The sequence below is a fragment of the Quercus suber genome, unplaced genomic scaffold, assembly GCF_002906115.3.
Source record: "Quercus suber isolate HL8 unplaced genomic scaffold, Cork oak 2.0 scaffold_108, whole genome shotgun sequence".
Taxonomy (NCBI): Eukaryota; Viridiplantae; Streptophyta; class Magnoliopsida; order Fagales; family Fagaceae; genus Quercus; species Quercus suber.
The window spans coordinates 1,389,876-1,409,318 of NW_027069573.1; the positions used below are offsets into that span (position 1 = coordinate 1,389,876).

A 19,443-nucleotide genomic window follows, 5' to 3' on the forward strand; every position below is an offset into this window, starting at 1 on the left:
TTGTAATTGCTGAGAAAAATGTGCTCATAAATATATAAATGTAGTTTCAAGATTTCAAAACTTAATTTTAGATCTGTCAAAAAGAATTGATGATCCAAAAATCAAAGGAGAATATCTAACGAAATTAAGATAATCAATTGGTGATTATGAAAGAACTCCTCATACTGTATTACATGATATTAAAAAAAAAAAATTGAAATCACTATGCAAGATTTACAAAAGAAATAAACCAAGTAACGAAAATAAAAAGACCTAAAGAATCAACAGACATGGACATATATATATATATATATATATTTTTTTTTTTTTTTTGGTACTGAATATGGACAAATAAATTCAAAGAGCAGAGTTAATGATGTCGGATGTTTTCCTCAAAAAAAAAAAAAAAAAAAATGTGGGATGTAAATGAACAAACTTTTGAGAAATACCAATAAGACACTCCTACTAACTCTGAAATATTCAAACAACAATATATTTTTAAGACAAAAAAATTAAGAAGATCAACAAGATGAACTCCAAAATACAATTGACATTCAATTATTCACAGAAGTCACTAAAAATATCATGTCAATATTATATAGTCATAAACAAAAAATATCGAATCAACACAGTAGCACTAATAGACACTGGCACAAATCTTAATTGTAGGAGAGAAGGATTAATTTCCACAAAATATTTTGCAAAAAACAAAAGAACAAAAATGATGTTCAAAATTAAACATACAATACAAACTTTCAAACGCTCTCATTTATAGCCAAAGGAATATGATGTACTTTCATATTAGTCAAGCACTTTTTGGTTGATAACAAAGGAATTAAGTCTTTTTTATTAGAATTATTTTTTGGCACAATTTTGAATGGTTTACTTGCATAGATTTATGTTGTTTGAACTTTGAATATAAATATGCATGGCAAACCAAAGGAGTTTGGAGAGAAATCCTTCAAACTCCTCATATATCTTTTTATTAGATAGAAATTTTGAAAATATAACTCTTAGATTGCATGTTATTTATGTTCTTAATATGCATGTTAAATTTCTTTTAAATTAGATGTTATTTACTATTTTGATCAATATACTTATTTTTCATACATAATTTTCGGGAAAAAAAAAAAAAAAAAAAAACCTTGAAATTTAAAGATTTGATTAATGACATTACTAAATCTTTGATTTTCTTCAAATTTTATGGAGAATATAATAAGAACATGCAATCCAACAATTAAATTTTCAAAATTCACATTTTGGGAGAATTAGAGATTACCCACCTTTAGTTTAGCCTGAATTTAATTTATCCATCCGTGATTTCATTTTTGATACTTTACCCACTTGTGCTTCCTTCTGTTACTATTTCAAAACCCACCTCCTTTTCAAATGTTACTAACGCATTTTTTTATCAAAAACAAAATCCAAAACAGATTAAAGACTCCTCTCTCTCCTAAAACACACTCTGATTCACGCGTACAAATTTTCAACATTTTAAGCTTGTTAGAAGCTTAAAAACAGATCAATCATTCCAAGAAGAGATCGCTTTTTCATTGCTCTCTCTATTTCACAAAACTCTCTCTCTCTCTCTTTCTCTCCTTGCTGGGGTCTGGCTCTGTGAGAGAGAAGAATAGAATCAAATAAAGTGAATTCTCATTTGGGGTTTGAGAATATATGGACTTTCTTTAATTTTCTCATTTGGGTTTTGTTTAATTGTTGTACTTTTCTTTGATAATTCTTTTTTTTTTTTTTTTTGGTGGGCAAATGGGTGTGTTTGGAACTGTGAATGTGAATGCTTTTTTTTTTTTTTGGGGCATAATCAAAGTGGGTTTTGTGTTGAGTGAAAATGTTGTGTGGAGTTTGATTAATTGATTGATTCTTCACTCAATGAATATGCTTTTTCTTTTTCAATTGATGTCTTGCATGTTTGGTTTTTCTTTCTTGGTGAGATGGGTAATGCGGAATCCTCTTGATTATGAATTTTGATTATTACCCAATAGCGATTTTTTGTTAACATTTTGGGTCTTGATCTGTTTGGGTTTCTTTCTCTAGGGTGAGTTCCTGAATATTTATGTTTTGGGCATTTGAATTAACTTGAAGATCTTGGTATTAGGATATTTCGAATGATAGCTGGATGTCAGGGAGCTTTATTTCCAATTTAAAGGCCTATGGCTGGAATTTGGTGTTGTCACAAAATGTTTGAATACTCACCATGTGAATGTGTTTTAATTTTTTGTGTGACAGTGGTGAGGTCATTGATAACCAATTAACTTATTTGACATGGTGAACTTGAAACTACAGTCTCTTTTTTGGCCTCATTCATGCTAGAAGATTTCCTCAGCCAAACAAAATAATATCCTTGTAAGAAACTGCTAGTTTCCTTGCATGAAATTACCTAGATGATCCTTGGTCTAAGATCTCGGGGGTAGTGGGTAGCATCCTTGGTTTTGAGTGGGTGAGCAAGCATGAGAGTGTTTTGGGGAGAGGAGTGTTTGATCCATTTTGTTTTCTAATTTTGGGATGAAACGTGTTAGACTAATGGCATGTGGGGAGGTGGGTTACGGAGCATTGACGGAATGAACCACAGGTGGGTAAAGTGTCAAAAATAAAATCACAGGTAAACAGTTAAATTTCAAGCAAACCACAAGTGGGTAAGTTGTAATTTTCCTATAAAATTAATATAAGTAGAGTTTAAAAGGTTTCTCTCTGACCAAAAAAAAAAAATAAATATATATATATATAAAGGGAAGAAACATTTATTAAAATAAATAACATTAGTTCCTAAAATTGTAATAACAATCAAAGTGGCGCAGCAGAAGCGTGATAGGCCCATAACCCATAGGTCCCAGGATCGAAAACTAGCTCTGATAAAGAGTAGCTTCCCAATGTTTTTCTTTTTTTTCTTTTTTTTTCTTTTTTTTTTAAATACTATAAAAGAGAAAAAGGAATAGGATGATGATTTAAAAAAGAGAAAGGAATAAGATAGTGATATTATAGAAGGAATAATTGGTACACACTTTCCTGGGGCAGCCATTCAATTAAAAATGCGGCTTTCCCCACAATCCTCTATCCTCTATAGTCTGAGGTATTACAAAGTACTAAGTACATCTTAAGCATCATTGCACAATTTCTACAACTTGAGAGCTATTATTTTATCAAAAAAGAGTTGAGAGTTATTACATAAGATGTAACTATGGTTCCTATAAGGACAGAAAAAGAACAAAAGAACCACATTGTCCTCTTGAAATTTTGTATCATTCCTCAAAGGACCTCTCCTAAAGATTGAGGTACTCGCTGCAGAAACTCGAAGGCACAACTGAGAGCTGCAATCGCCCTGTCCATTCCTCACCTGGCTTCAAAGTGATAGGTTTCTCAATTGCTGCTCCATCAACACAAAGCATCTGTTTGTACTCCTCATCACCGAAATCTACCATTGATTTTGATTTCTTATCCCATGGATTCCAGACTGCTGTAATAAGGAAAAGAACACAGTCAGACCAAACAACATCATAATGAGGACCATTTATATGTTGGTGCACGTGAACCAATGGATATAAACCCATGATTATGATTTATGAATATATCTTAGTTGGTCCACTCATTATAAAACTTTGATTATGATCATAATTTATGCCTAGAAAAACTTTCAGAATTCTTCTTTCTTTATTGGTTGTGGTGCTGTACTTCCTCAAATGTATGGCAACTTACCAGAATCTGGTAGCCCTTCCTTTCTTATAACATATGTCCGCTTTTTTTCATGATCAAGGACTGCAATCACATTAGGAGAACTAAGATAAACTCGATCCATCTGCAAGGAAAATATAGGAAAACAAGAAATCTTCAATCCAAAGCGCTTGTTTTGCACCCAAAATAACAGTAATGACGTGATAATTATTTATTTTTATATAAGTAATGAATAATCATAAAATACCATTACTTTGCTTCCATGTTATACTTGTGAAACAACTACAATTGAAAAGGCTTGATTTAAGCAATCTAAAATTTGAGAATAAGATTAACTGCAAATTTTAGGCCATGGAAATTACAATTTCAACCATGTTTCTCCCTGTATCAGTCTTGAAAAATGAATTTCTCTCAGTTGTCAATTTCTAACTCTCTCACAATTGAAACCTTAAGTTCTGACTCAAAGTTTCAGGGAAAAACAGACACACTCACTCACAAACACATATTGGGTCAGACAAGGGAAGTACTGCTTCAGGGCAATTGAAACATGGAGCAAAACTTCATCAAAAGAAATTCAACATTCTGATATATCTAATAACATTTTTTTCATTCAACCTGTTTTAGAAATTTCACACCATTCTCTAAATCTAGATTCTCCCAACTAATATATAATTTCTAATGTGTCAGATGACTCAGATCACAAAATAATACTAAAGAAAATTTACCTCAGATTCAAAAGTTATGGCATCTCCTTGTTCCGTAAAACGTTCTCTTTGGCAAAGATTGTCTAGGTAATCAAGAGTCTCCAAACCTTCTATTCTTACTTCACTGTGGACACCATGTACATTATAAGTGCAAACTAACACACCCAGAAAAACACATTCATAATTAAAGAATCAGAAAAACCATAACTTGTATGCCTTTACTAGAAGATAGGTACAATTTGGAAGTGCAAAGGTATTTTCTCTAATATTTACAAGAAATATAAAGAATGGAGAAGTTGCTTCTCATTTTCCTTTTTTTTCCAAATAAATATGATTCTGCTTTGTAATATTTTTTACATGTGATTTTTGTTTTTCTTTTGAAGTTCAAAAAGTAATAATCCATACCTTATGTCAGAAACTGACAAGTATGTGTGATAGGCAAATGAGAAACTAAAAGGCTTGCCATTGATGTTCCTAACTCGTGATATCAGTATCAGATCTCCATCTGTTGTAAGAGAGACCCTAAGACGAAACTCAAAGCTGGAAAGGAAGAAAAAAAGTAAAATTATGTTAGCAACATATCGTCCCTTGAAACACAGATAAAGAAATAGGTCAATATAGGCTGTAGTGTGTTCTGCAAAGGATTCACTGCAAGTTTGTGAAGCTATTACCTCACTCAGGAAAGCCAAACCAATCCATAGATGACTAAGGTTCTAAGTTACCATCTAATTAATTAGCATTACGTTTTGATTTCAAGACATTTGAACTTTTGAAATTTCTGTACACAGTTCCAATATTTTAACAACAATAAGAAAATTAAATTCAAGACTCTGTGTTACCTCTTAATTTTTGCTAATATTTTGTCTACTATTTCTTTTTCAGGCTAACCAGTAGTGCCACTCAATTCAAAAATCAATAAAACCGTAGTCATGCAGACCATAAAAGACTTCATATTTCATCCACTAAATATTCCATTGACAACGAAATTGATGGTGCAAACTTAAGCATTGGAAATATAGGAGTTAGTTCAACACTGAGTGCAAAATATCATATTTCAATGCTACATCCTGTAATTTCAGTTATAACAGCAGCCAAACTCATACCTGTGGGGCCAGCCCTTTTGGTCTTCTTTGGATGGTTTAAGGAGTAAGTCAATGAAGGATTTCCCATGGGAATCATTTGGGTGCAAAGGTGGAGGATTATCATCAACTGTCCAAATCTTGTTCCTTGCAAATCCATGCTGTTCTAGTAATCCGCAGTTTCCAAACTTAAAAGGCATTAAAATAAGATGCATCAGTGAAAAAAATTTTCAAATTCATGAATGCAAACAAGAATGACTAAAGTACCTGTGGGAAACAAATGGGAATTCCTCCCCGCATTGCTTTCGGGGGCTTGAAAATGGCCTACATTTTTATAAAAAAAAGGTAGTGAATCATCTTTGTATCTCTAGCAGGTAGAATTAGATGCAATAGTTTTTGCTAATTTAGCCACTATGTGGCAGACACCTGACTGATGGCCAATTCCTAGTTTACTAGTTTACAAATTAAATTTTATTTTTTCAAAACTTTGGTAAAGGCATATCTGTCCTGTCCATGACATCTCTGTGTAGCAACAAACTCAATTGAATTTCCACACTAAAAATGCAGCTAACCTTTATAACTTTATATTTCATCAACAATCACCAAAATGAATTATCCTGCTTTCAGATTGGTAATACCAACAAATTGCTTGGTCAGCTGAGCTTTAAATATTGATATATCACAATCATATAGGTGCTAGGTAAGCACCATCCAAACATCAACAATGGGCATTTCACGATAGTTGGCAAAATGGTGTCATTTGACAATGCAAATGTTGAAATATATAAATTTAACCATTCTCTTACATTTAAAATTTTTGTGTAAATGGTTTTTTAAGCTTTTGGACTTTAAAGAACAATAAAAGTCATCTATTTCAACTAGAAGTTCCATCAAATAAAGGCTATGATGCATGAAACTTCCTCATCTACATACTGCTCAATTGGTTGCATAAATTACCCAAATAAGTAGCCTCATTTATTGTGTGCAATCAAAGTAATCTTCAGCAACTCAAAAATGTTACAACTCAGTACCAAATTAGCACATTATACAATTTTAAATGGAAGGGTGGTGGAACTATCAATTCAATTGAAAGGCTAAAATTCTAGGAATCCTCTTCTAATCTTCTCTTCGCCAGACTACTTTGACTAATACCTAACATGACTTCCTTTTTAGATCCAAGTGTCAGACAAGACAGAGCAAAAAATTAACATAGGAAAACCATAAAACGATTGAATTAGACATCCACACCTTACTACTAGTGAATAGGAGTTCTTCTCCATGCTCATTCCTCCAAGAAGTTACCTGTCCTCCATGTAAGCTAACCTATATCACCAAAAGAGAAATCACCAAATCTCTAAGCCATTAATTACCCACAATCAAACAGAAACTATATACGCTACACAGTATGCATTTTCCTATTAAGTATTGGTTTATTAAGAGTACATTGAATTTTTTGCTTCAATTGAACCAACACAAGGATGAAGGGAGAGTTCTCACCTGTGCTGAAGCGCCTTGTGGGCTCCGAAGCAAGAACTGATTAATCCCATTCCAGTCCTTTGTGATTTCAGTTGCTGCCCTATAATCCCATACTGCTGCCGAATGCCGCATCTTGAAACACAGCCAAAATTGCAAAAATTTTCCCTGTCCTACTATAATTTGAACACTCCTCTGGACTTCTAAGCTAAAATTGAAACTCTCCAAACACAAAGAACACTAAGACTAATGAATGAAAAGAAGCACAAAGTTCACTATAAGAGTTGAATTATATGTGATAAAACTTTGGTCTTGTGACTTGAAGCAAAACCCAATTCCCAATGTAACTTTCCTAATCTTTCATTGCCTCCATCCCTCAGATCTAATAAAACACTGCAACTCACACCCCAAAATGCTAATATCTAAGAAAATGCCACTGAAACCCTATAATACAAATACAGAAACTCCAAAAGTGGACCATTTGGCAACTGACCAACACCTAAATTTCACAAAGAAATCCCCAGAAGCTTGCCATATTTAATCAAAACAAAGACAATCAAATTTACTCCTAAAGTCAAAAACCAAATTTTATGAATATCTTTTTATCCTAAAATTAAAACTTTACTACTAAAACAAAACCCAACAGATTTCAAAGCTATCAGGAAGTATACTGTATTTACCTCAGTACCAAACAAGACCAAGTTCTAAGAAAACCCAACAGATTTCAAAACCCAGAAAAGTTCAGGAATTTCAGAAGTAAAAAACCTCTACAGAATTACCCCATTTGAATTAAAATGTTCAAAATTGTTTCTTTGGGAGGTAAAATGTTCAAAAATGATATTAAACTAGTGCCCATTGAACAACTTCAAAAAAAAAAACGAACTTTATGCATGGCCAAGTTATTTCAAATGTTCAAGCAACAACTTTTCCCGAAAATTTTTTAAAATTTTTGTATTTAAAAAATGAAACTAGAATTTAAAGGAACCAAAAAAACAAAAATAAATAAAGGGTTCGTACTATTGAAGCATGAGAAGCAAGAATTAAAAACAAAAAATAAAAAAAGGCCAAAAAATAATCATATAATATGACAAGGAGAAAAAAATGGCATGGTCTTGGTTTTATTTTTTATTTTTTTGTTGTTGTTACAGTTGCATTGATCTAGGGAGTGGAGATACGAGAAGTACCTGAAAGGAAAGCTGTACAAACGGTCAATATTTTGAAATAAGGAATTTCAAATATATTTTTTTTTTTGGTGTGGATTTTAAGATTAAGACAGCTGCTATTTTTAATGGAAATCTTGTCTTCTATTGGATATTAGTATCACCAACTTGACAATGTTGATGACATCAAAAAAAAAAAAATGACAACGTAGAGTAAGGAAAGGAATAAAAAAATGAGGGTGACCATTAAAGGAACAAAACTAGAAAGAGGATTGCTTTGCCTGCACCGTTGCACAGTGAGTTCATGAAAAGCTAAGGATATCCAAATACCCATCCAAAGTTTTTTTTATTTTTTTTATTTTTTTTTATTTTTTTTATTTTTTTTATTTTTTAACTATTGAAAGATAGAGAAATTCTTAAGTATTTTTTTTTTTTACAAGATATAATTTTTACTCTAATTTAATCTAAGTGTATATGTGTGTGAAACTCGCTCCAGGAAATTTGAACCCCAGCCCTTGCCCTCCCATACCCCATAAGCATTTATACTTGTGGAGTGACCACCGCACCAAGGGTGCGCGGTGGTTCTTAGGTACTATTGAAATATGAAAAAATTGTGTTTTTTCTTCTTACATTCATGGTAGAGCTTACCGTAAATTTAATGAGTAGACCCTACTATAAATGTGAGATAAAAAACATCATTTTCTATACTCTACAAATACCTAAGAATTACGTTGAAAGATATCGAAAAACTTTTAATTTTGTGACCCACTTGCATCATAATCGTATAACTTTTTTTTTAATTTTTAAAAATCACATAATTGGATGAGTTCAAACTCCAAAGAGATTAGGATGGGTTTACAGCTTATCATAAATGTGAGAGAAGAGAATACTATTTTTTGTACTCCGTGAATACCTAAGAATTACGTTGAAAGATACCGAAAAACTTTTGATTTTGTGACCCACTTGCATCATAATCATATAATTTTTTTTTGAATTTTTAAAAATCACATAATTGGATTAGTTCAAACTCCAAAGAGATTAGGATGGGTTTACAGCTTACGTGGGTTCATGTCCAATTAATTAAAATACTATTAACTATTTAAATTTAGATTTACTAATAATGGTGTGTGAATAATGACAGAAACAAATTTTGAATTGAAACTTGTCAAGGCATCTACATTTGAATAGACGTTTGAATCAAACTATGAATGTATCCCATATATATATAGATCGGAGAAAAATACACAAAACCACTTATGGTATTATTTTATGTGAAAAATGAAAATACAACTTAGATACACGTGTCATTACATTAGCAATTTATTGTTTATTTATATTAATGTATTTTTTAAATTAATTTATATGGATATTTAATGATTTATATATAAAACAATACAACAAGTGTTTAAGTATTATATTCAAAATTCCAAAGAATTATGAGTTATATGGAAGAAACACATAAGCTGTTTGTGTAATTTTCCCTTAAAATTGTGTAATAATTAATAATTCTCTCTCTCTCTCTCTCTCTCTCTCTCTAAAGTTATTGTACTCCATCTTATTGATTTTTTATTATTATTTAATTCATCTTATGCATTTATTTCAGCGTACTCCATCTCCGTCTTATGGAAAGCGTATCCCTCATGTAAACAAGAAGGCATAAGTCACATTCGCAATTATCTACAAGTCAAATATCATACCACCTTTAAAGATATATCAACACAGACACTAAAAGTTACTTAGCAAAAAAACGTAGATGTTAAAAGTTATTAAGATTGAAGTATAAAGCCAAAAAAAAAAAAAAGTATAAAAGTATTGTGGGGCCAGAAAATCGGGTAGCCTCGGCTCACTTCAACCCAGGCCCAAATGGCCCACGCCGAGGACGCATGATGGGTCCGAGGATGACCCTATCCTCAGTCGTTCGAGACCTCAGTACGAAGAAGGGGCAAGCCCTGGGCGAACTGTCACCTCGGCATTGAATACGCTCACCTAACCCTTCTGGCCGCATTAATGGGGATGTAACCCCTTGACAGAGCAACATCGATTAGGGCGAACCACTGGAGCATGGATATGGCCTCTGATGAGACGGACGGTCAGGAGGGAGGCCAATAGATGATCAACAGGAGGAGGAAGAGAATGATATATAAGAAATGTGAGCAAAATGTAAAATGGAGAGTTTTTGAGAGGGGGGAAAGAAAAAATGGCCGAGGAGCATCCCCAGTTGTAAGTTGTTCTAAGTATTTTTCAATCAAAGAAAAGAGTTCATGCTTCGTGAACGCCGGCCAGTGCCTAAACCTTCGATCCACTCTCTATAAATTCATTGTTCTGGGTTTGTTGGGCCTTTAACCCATATCCTTTGGGCTTGGGCAACAAAAACTGACCCTACAATTGGCGCCGTCTGTGGGGAGGATTAGTGCGCTAGCCGGCGCAACAGGCAATTGTTCTAAATAATCATTCTACGGAAGATAGGTGGTGATGCAAAAAAAAAAGAAAAGAAAAGGGAACTACCAAACAAACATTGCAAAAAGATAAAAGTTCAAGACAGAAGATTTAATAGCAAAGAAAGGAAGCTTGATATTATTTCATAAAAGAAAAGTACAAAATACAATCAGGGGCTCAAGCAAGCGTGTTTTAAAACTATTCCTACAAGCTAGTTCTACAATCAGAGGCCTAGGTGGACCCGTTCTGAAACTAGCTAGAGAGAAGTGTCAACCCGTACTCTTATTGGCATCAAGAGAATGGGAGAACTTGACAATAAGAGGGCGGAAGGGGGCTGAGGCTGGCTCGCTTCAAGGCCACCAACAACTCCTTTCTCGGTGCGGCGGAGCTTGAACAAAGCGAGGAGCAGATGCAGGGGCACCGGGACACCCTCCCTCGTGATGTTCCCTTGACTCTCTCCAATCCTCACGAGCGTTGGCCGTTGGAGACGGCAACACTCGGGCACCAGCCATGACATGAGTTCGCACGTCTCCTCCGCCGGGGGTGCGTTCCGAGGAGAGACATTAGGTACTTCAGTGGCATCCCTCCTGGCCACCGCGTACGGCACTGTCAATGTTACGCCTAGACTCTGCCGCGCCGGAAGCCCAGTGGGGGCTGCGGTCACAACGGCTCTTGGCACAGATGTCCTCGCACCTGCCCAAAGCCACCCCATATCTACCAACTCCGGTCACAATTTCGGCGGGGTTATTAAAGGGGCTTGGGGAGCTGAAAGGGCGTGTTTTCTGTTTGTGTTGGGGAGTTCATGGAGTATGGAGAAACCATCCCCCCGGAAAGCCTTATATAGAGGATGAAGGTTGGTGAGAATTAATCCACACAAAATTCGAAAAGAGAGTTACCAGCAGGGCTAATAACGAAGCTACTAAATTCCAAGGGGACCGTAGACCGCTGGACTTGTGTTAATTCACGAGGGCATTAATGAGGGCGCGTCTCGCGCACCGAAACGACAAGCGAGGAGCACGAACGGCCAAGGGGCGCTTCGTAAATGAAAAAGATAGGGACTCGAGCTGGAGGCGAGATCAACGCCACGTGTAAGATCATAATCCGACCCAAGGAGGAATCGTCTCCAATAAAGCGGTCCGAAAACAAACCCCTCCATACAGAGAAATGAAAGCGTTAAACAGAACCAAGGCACTGCATGGTCCTCGGACTCAGGCCTATGGGGAAACTAACCGCTTAGCTATACCTGGGTACTAGACAGAACCAAGGTATTGCATGGTCCTCAGACTCAAACCTATGGGGAAACTAGATACTTACAGAAAAATGAAAGCATTAGACAGAACCAAGGCATTGCATGGTCTTCGGACTCAAGCCTATGGGGAAACTAACCGCTTCGCTAGACCTGGGTACTAGACAGAACCAAGGTATTGCATGGTCCTCGGACTCAAACCTATGGGGAAACTAGATACTTACAAAGAAATGGAAGCGTTAGACAGAACCAAGGCTCTGCATGGTCCTCGGACTCAGGCCTATGGAAAAACTAACCGCTCAGCTATACCTGGGTACTAGACAGAACCAAGGTATAGCATGGTCCTCGGACTCAAACCTATGGGGAAACTAGATACTTACAGAGAAATGGAAGCGTTAGACAGAACCAAGGCTCTGCATGGTCCTCGGACTCAGGCCTATGGGGAAACTAACCGCTCAGCTATACCTAGGTACTAGACAGAACCAAGGTATTGCATGGTCCTCGGACTCAAACCTATGGGGAAACTAGATACTTACAGAGAAATGGAAGCGTTAGACAGAACCAAGGCACTGCATGGTCCTCGGACTCAAGCCTATGGGGAAACAAACCGCTCAGCTATACTTGGGTACTAGACAAAACCAAGGTATTGCATGGTCCTCGGACTCAAACCTATGGGGAAACTAGATACTTACAGAGAAATGGAAGTGTTAAACAGAACCAAGGCACTGCATGGTCCTCGGACTCAGGCCTATGGGGAAACTAACCGCTCAGCTATACCTGGGTACTAGACAAAACCAAGGTATTGCATGGTCCTCGGACTCAAACCTATAGAAAAACTAGATACTTACAGAGAAATGAAAGCGTTAGACAGAACCAAGGCACTGCATGGTCCTCGGACTCAGGCCTATGGGGAAACTAACCGCTCAGCTATACCTAGGTACTAGACAAAACCAAGGTATTGCATGGTCCTCGAACTCAAACCTATGGGGAAACTAGATACTTACAGAGAAATGGAAGCGTTAGACAGAACCAAGGCACTGCATGGTCCTCAAACTCAGGCCTATGGGGAAACTAACCGCTCAGCTATACCTAGGTATTAGACAGAACCAAAGTATTGCATGGTCCTCGAACTCAAACCTATGGGGAAACTAGATACTTACAGAGAAATGGAAGCGTTAGACAGAACCAAGGCACTGCATGGTCCTCGGACTCAGACCTATGGGGAAACTAACCGCTCAGCTATACCTGGGTACTAGACAGAACCAAGGTATTGCATGGTCCTCGGACTCAAACCTATGGGGAAACTAGATACTTACAGAGAAATGGAAGCGTTAGACAGAACCAAGGCATTGCGTGGTCTTCGGACTCAAGCCTATGGGGAGACTAACCGCTCAACTAGACTTGGGTGCTGAACAGAACAGGGGCATTGCATGGCCCTCGAACTCAGGCCTACAGGGAGACTAACTACAAAACATCCCAAGTTAGGAAAGGATCAATCCCCACCTAGCCTTTGAGACGCAAGAGAGCTGCCCATGCACATGTTCTCTCTCCTTATCATCGTTACGGGCGCAATTGGCCGACATACAATTCAAGCTAAAATCGTGCAGATCAAAGGGAAAAAAGGAAAGGCAGGCAGCGTGTACACACATAAGCAATTCAAATAAATATAAAGGGAAATTAAATTCGCATTACAACAATGAGTTCGTAAAAATTGCATGGCAAGAGCCACAGTACATAGAGGAGAAGCACAACAAAATAAAACGAAACGACGTGAAAGTAGGACGAGCCGAGATGCCGGGGAGTCTACTCTTTTTGCTCAGGCTGGACAGGGGCAACCTCTGACCCCTCCGAGCCCTAGCTTGAGGGGACGGCCAACAAGGATACGGTGAGAACAGCTGCTTCCTCGGTGGTGGCGGTTGGATCATCGGAAGGGATCTCCACTATCTTTTGGGGCACCTCCTCGCTCGAATACTCCCCCAGTTCAGCTGCCCCCACCTCTTCAACAATCTCCCCAACCTTAGGGTCCTCAGGGGCGGCCTCGCGGATAGCGGGGGGGTAATACACGCTCTTTGCCTTCCATAGGTCGAACGTGGCCTCCACCCCAGCTTGTTTGAGAGCCTTAGCCCAGACCTGGGAACAGTATCGCCTACACACCCCCGGGACTTGAGCTTTGTAGAGGGCCTCTACCGCAGCCACCCCATCAGCGTAGGCCGCTGTCTGAGCCTCCTCCTTAGCGCTCTTGGCCATCTCCCTGCCATGGTCAGCCTCGTCCTTAGCCCGCCGAACCTGGTCTCTAGCCCATTCTGCCTCCCTCTAGGACCCCTCGGCCTTTGTCACCTTAGCCTGCAGATCAGCAATCAGATCCCTCGCGGTTCGCAATTGCTCCTCCGCCTCACCCAGGCACCTCGTCTGCTCATTGGCCTGGTTCTGGGCATCCTCAAGACCAGACAGTGCACTGTCCCGCTCCCTGGTCACCGCCGTCAAAGCCTCTCGGACCTTGGCGAGGTTAGCCTCGGAATTCTTCAGAGTCCCGGTGGCCTGGTAGCGCCAAGCACACTCCCGTTTGAGGGCCTCCTTCTGGTCGTTTGCTGCCCCCTCCAGCATAAAGATAGCTTGGACAGCCTGCCAGAATAACCAATGTACTATGAGCCCAGTAAAAGAAAAAGAGTGGGACAAGAGTCGAGGTTGTAGCCCTTACCATCCCCACATATCGCTTGAGGCTGAGGAAGACCTGCTCGCTCGTCAAAGAGTTAAGCTCAGCCATATCTGCTGGGAGTAGTAGGCTCCTCTCCAGCGCATCAGCCACGCGCGCACCTTCGCCCTCATTGAAGTCCCTGAGGGAGGCGTTATCCCTCAAGGGCTCCCCACGGAGCATCGGGGCTGGGAGCCAGGCCTGGACCTCGGAAGAGGTGGTGTCGACGACCTGCCTTTCCTGGCTCTTGTCGCCTATTTTAAGCTGCTTGGACGGCCGCAGAGTCGTGTCCTCCTCCTGCCAGGACGCCATCTTATCCTCCACAGGCCTTTTACCCTTATCCTTCTTCTTCTTGGGGCCAGCAGGCACGGACCCAAAAGGCGAGCGCATCTGAGGAGGAGAAGGAAGGAGCTTCTGCCGAGCGGAAGTCGACCTAGTCTTCGGAGGTGGAGTGGGAAGTTTCTGTTGGGACTCCCCCAGCTGGCCCTCAATCAGGTCCAGCAAGTTGGTGGTGGACTTCCTCTTGTAACCCATTGTCGACCGAAGAGGGGCTTCTGAAGCAAGGAGGTCTGCTTTGGTCAAATTGGGATCACCCAAGTCCCCGGGAGGGTCTTCAGACTGATCAAGCTGAGCGAAAACATCAAACGCGTCCCCTTCCCCCTCTGGAGTTTCCTCGGCGGCCTCGGCGAACGATTGGGAAGATGAGGGGACAGCTAATGTGACAGCTTCCTGGTCGGAGGGCTCCTCGGGGAACGAAAATCCGTCCTCGGTCACAGTAATCCTCTGAAGCCGAGGATCGTTGGCGAGGATGACGTGCTTCGGAACCGGGAACGATTTCTGGGTAGGTTTATAACCCAAAATTATGTGGGCGGCCCTAACCTGATTGTCGTCCTCGTTTATATACACTGGCGCCCTCAGCACCTTCTGCAAGTCTTCCCGGTTGACCAGATGGAAGTGACGCTCAAAAGCGTGCGGGTCTGCAAACGGAAAGCACCACCGCGTTAGTAAAAAAAAAAAAAAAAGGAAAAGAAAAAAGACGAGAACTTGAAACCCTTTCTGTCTCCCACGGCCCCACCTAGTATTCCCTCTGTTGTTGGGCAGTGAAGGCCATCGTGCCACTCCCCTGACATGATGAGGAAATCCTCGTAGAACCCCTTGCTGGACTCGGGGAGGCACTGAATGAGCCGCACCCTATCGTCTCTCGTCTTCAGGTAATACGACTTGGCCTTAAGAAGCTGAAGGTTGTAACACCAGTTCACGTTGTGGTGGGTCAACCTCAGCCCCATCTTCTCGTGCAGGGCGTCCACACAGCCCAGAATCCTAAAGACGTTTATCCCACACTGGGTGGGGGCTAACCGGAAGTGCATGAGGTAATCCCTCATCACCGGCCCCATGGGGATCGTCATCCCCCTTTCAAGGAAGGCGACTATGGGAATTACCACCTCGCCCTCCTGCCTATGTATGCGCCACTCCCCGTCCTCACAATATCTCAGACCTAAATTGTTGGGAATTTTGCGGTCGGTGATGAATTTCTCCATCGCCTCCGCAGTATCGACGTATTTCTTAAACCTACCCATCCCAGTTGACGCCTAAAAGAACTAAGAAAGAACAGGCGAAGTAGAAAAAAGGGTAAAGAGAAAGAGAGGTCAAAGAGAGACAGAGCGACTTACTGGAAAGAGGAAGGGCTCATCGGACAGGCTTTTGCGCTGGAGGTGCTAGTGAGAGTATGGCTGAACTCAGGAGGGGCACACGAATATTCTTGATTACAAATGAGGAACAGGAAGAAGCGGTTCGTACGGGTATTTATACCCCAAATCGAGAAACCATGCGGGTTTTTCCGCCCATAAATGCAAGACGAATCTCCACCGTTGGAGGGGTAACGCCTCATTAGACGTGGGAAGCACAGAGCCGCCTGAATTTAATGATGGGCACGTTACGTGCTCCGAAACGTCAGCGACGTGCCTTTGTCAGGTGAATGGACCCCAACACTGACGAGGGATGGGGGGGTAAGGCCGAAGATGTCAAAATCCTTCTCCCCGCCCGAGGATGCGTGCAGCAAGATTTTGAGGGGCTATTGTGGGGCCAGAAAATTGGGTAGCCTCGGCCCACTTCAACCCAGGCCCAAATGGCCCACGCCGAGGACGCATGATGAGTCCGAGGATGACCCTATCCTCAGTCGTTCGAAACCTCAGTACGAAGAAGGGGCAAGCCCTGGGCGAACTGTCACCTCGGCATTGAATACGCTCACCTAACCCTTCTGGCCGCATTAATGGGGATGTAACCCCTTGACAGAGCAACATCGATCAGGGCGAACCACTGGAGCATGGATATGGCCTTTGATGGGACGAACGGTCAGGAAGGAAGCCAATAGATGATCAACAGGAGGAGGAAAAGAGGGATATATAAGAAATGTGAGCAAAATGTAAAAGGGGGAGTTTTTGAGAGGGGGGAAAGAAAAAACCTCCTCGGCCATGGGCCGAGGAGCATCCCCCAGTTGTAAGTTGTTCTAAGTATTTTTCAATAAAAGAAAAGAGTTCATGCTTCGTGAACGCCGGCCAGTGCCTAAACCTTCGATCCACTCTCTACAAATTCATTGTTCTGGGTTCGTTGGGCCTTTAACCCATATCCTTTGGGCTTGGGCAACAAAAACTGACCTTACAAGTATAAAGTTATTATAATTTGTGTTGGTGCATTTTCATAAAAATAAATAAATATATTCATAATTTTTTTGTTACAAAATTTATTATAGAATATTATACTCCATTAATTTCTATTGTTGTTACAAAATATTTATATCCCATTAATCCCATTATTTTTGTAATTTATTTCTCAATATATTGCGATAAAATTCTGGCTATAGTTCTTATGTATGCTAGTTCTACAAAAGAATTTTGATATCAAGAGCCATGTAGCTCAATTGACATTTTCTAGTATTTTCAACAAAAAACATTCGAGATTTAAATCCCTTCCAATCCTAATTATCAATGTTAAAAAAATAAAAAAAATAAAAAAAAATAAAGAGGAGGAATCTTGCCACTCTTGAGATGGGTACCAATAAAGCCTTGTGAATGTACATGCAAATATGTAAAAATGATAAACAAAAAATACACATATAGGGTACTTTAATGTATATTATTTTGTGGGTAAATGAAGGTGGCAAGATTCAAAATTTTGGTCATTCATGTTTTAGTTTGGCTTAAATGAAAATGAAAATTTGAAACAAAAATGGCCAATATGAAAATGCAATCAAACATGACGGACCAAAATAAAAATTTTGAAACATAAAATTCAAAATTAAAAAATGAAAAGAAAAAAAAACCCAAATTTTAAGGGTACTTTAATCTTTATTTAATGGAATTTTGTAATGAACCCACTGCACTAGTTGAGACATATGTAGAATATTCTCCCATGGTGGCACAAAACTCTTTTAAGGAAAACTAGATATTAATGCCTCAACAACAAGTCATAGAACAATGATATTTAGTTCTTACTAATCTTACGATGGATTCCAGTTAGCTCAACTGTTATAGGTTGAAACTTAAAAAAAAAAAAAAAAAAAATCTTACTAATCTTACTATCATAAATTATCTGCACATAATTTATCTTATGAAAATATTAAATTTAAATTTTGAAAATGCGTTTAATTTGTTGTGAGCTTGTTATATTATTTTATTATTTTTAAAATATAGAACCAACATATTTTCATTTATAAGTGAAAGGAAGCGGGTTTGTATTTTAAATAGACTTGTTCCACATAGAAAGTTTACAATACTTTTGGTGAATTTATATTATATACCATAACAAAAATACCAGCAAATAAATTATGGAGAGTCTATGACTATGAACTTGTGGGAGTTATTTTATAGTAATAAAAAATGTGGGAGTTATTTTATAGTAATAAAAAATAACTAATTTTTAAAAAGAATAAACATGATTTTTAGAAAACATTTTATAAGAAATTGAAAGTATTGTAAAAAAAAGTTAACTATTTTTTCATTTTTTTAATTTAAAAAAATTATTATAATATATACCATAAGGGTATATATTAGTAAAACTCTTTTTAGAAAGGTTCCCATTGAAATGTAGATTGAAGAGTCATCAACTATGGAAACTCTACACATGATTTATAATTAAGAGGGTTTTTTTTGTAAGAAATAATCTTTGTTCCCTGCTCACAATAATTTTACAGATAGCACTTAAATTTACATTCAATATAAGAATATAGAGGTTGAAGGGTGAATAATAACTTTAATGATGGTCAAAGAACAAAAAAGACTTTTGCTTGGAAAAGATGTACAAGACATAAAGCAGTGGTTAAGGTTATTCAAACAGGGGACAAAAGCCGCGAGTCTTTTCAAAGTCATTTTGGCACTCTGCCTATGGCTTAGGGTTTGACATCATGTGCCCAGCCTTGTGACTTTTTGGCCCATCCGGTTGCCAGAGTCCCTACACGTGCATTTTTTATTTTTCATTAGCTCAAGCAATGGCCATAGTAGCATAGGCTCAAATAAAATAACATGAAACCTAAAATATAACCAATAAAGTTCAAAAATCACTTATATGTTATGAATTTGTTATGCAAAATAGATTTTGCTTTAGTTTATGTGCAAATATACAAATCACTTAGCTTATACAAAACATTTTTTTTTTTTATTTCTTTGTGTTTCTCCAAGCGTTGAGGAAAAGAATGAATAATGATTATTATGTGTGAAGTAAAATAAATAATTAAAAAATAAAAAAGTTGATATTTTATTAAAATAAAGTACATAATTGATAATCACATGTGAGTATTTTAAAAAATAGTTAATTAAAAAAAGAAAAATTAGGGTTTGAAATCATGTTGGCAACCTTGGACTTTGTGGACCATTAGTTGGCAGATTCACTACACTTGCACTCTCAATTTTTCATTAGCTCAAGCCATGTCAAGGACACCAATTTTTTTTTTTTATAACATTTTTCACAATTTGTTAAGTAATAATTTATGGTTGGA

At 38.3% G+C, this 19,443-nt stretch overlaps 1 protein-coding gene across 1 annotated transcript; it reads right to left on the minus strand.

Annotated features, from left to right (window-relative positions):
* Positions 1-2,938: 2,938 nt before the first annotated feature.
* LOC111987999 (putative glucose-6-phosphate 1-epimerase) lies at positions 2,939-8,136 on the minus strand. Its single transcript, XM_024019757.2, has 8 exons — positions 6,944-8,136; positions 6,695-6,769; positions 5,714-5,770; positions 5,471-5,634; positions 4,773-4,907; positions 4,389-4,491; positions 3,688-3,787; positions 2,939-3,448 (listed from the first exon to the last, which is right to left on the minus strand). The coding sequence occupies exons 1-8, from the start codon at positions 7,052-7,054 to the stop codon at positions 3,255-3,257; spliced, it is 939 nt and encodes a 312-aa protein (XP_023875525.1). The 5' UTR covers positions 7,055-8,136; the 3' UTR covers positions 2,939-3,254.
* Between the last annotated feature and the right edge of the window lie 11,307 nt (positions 8,137-19,443).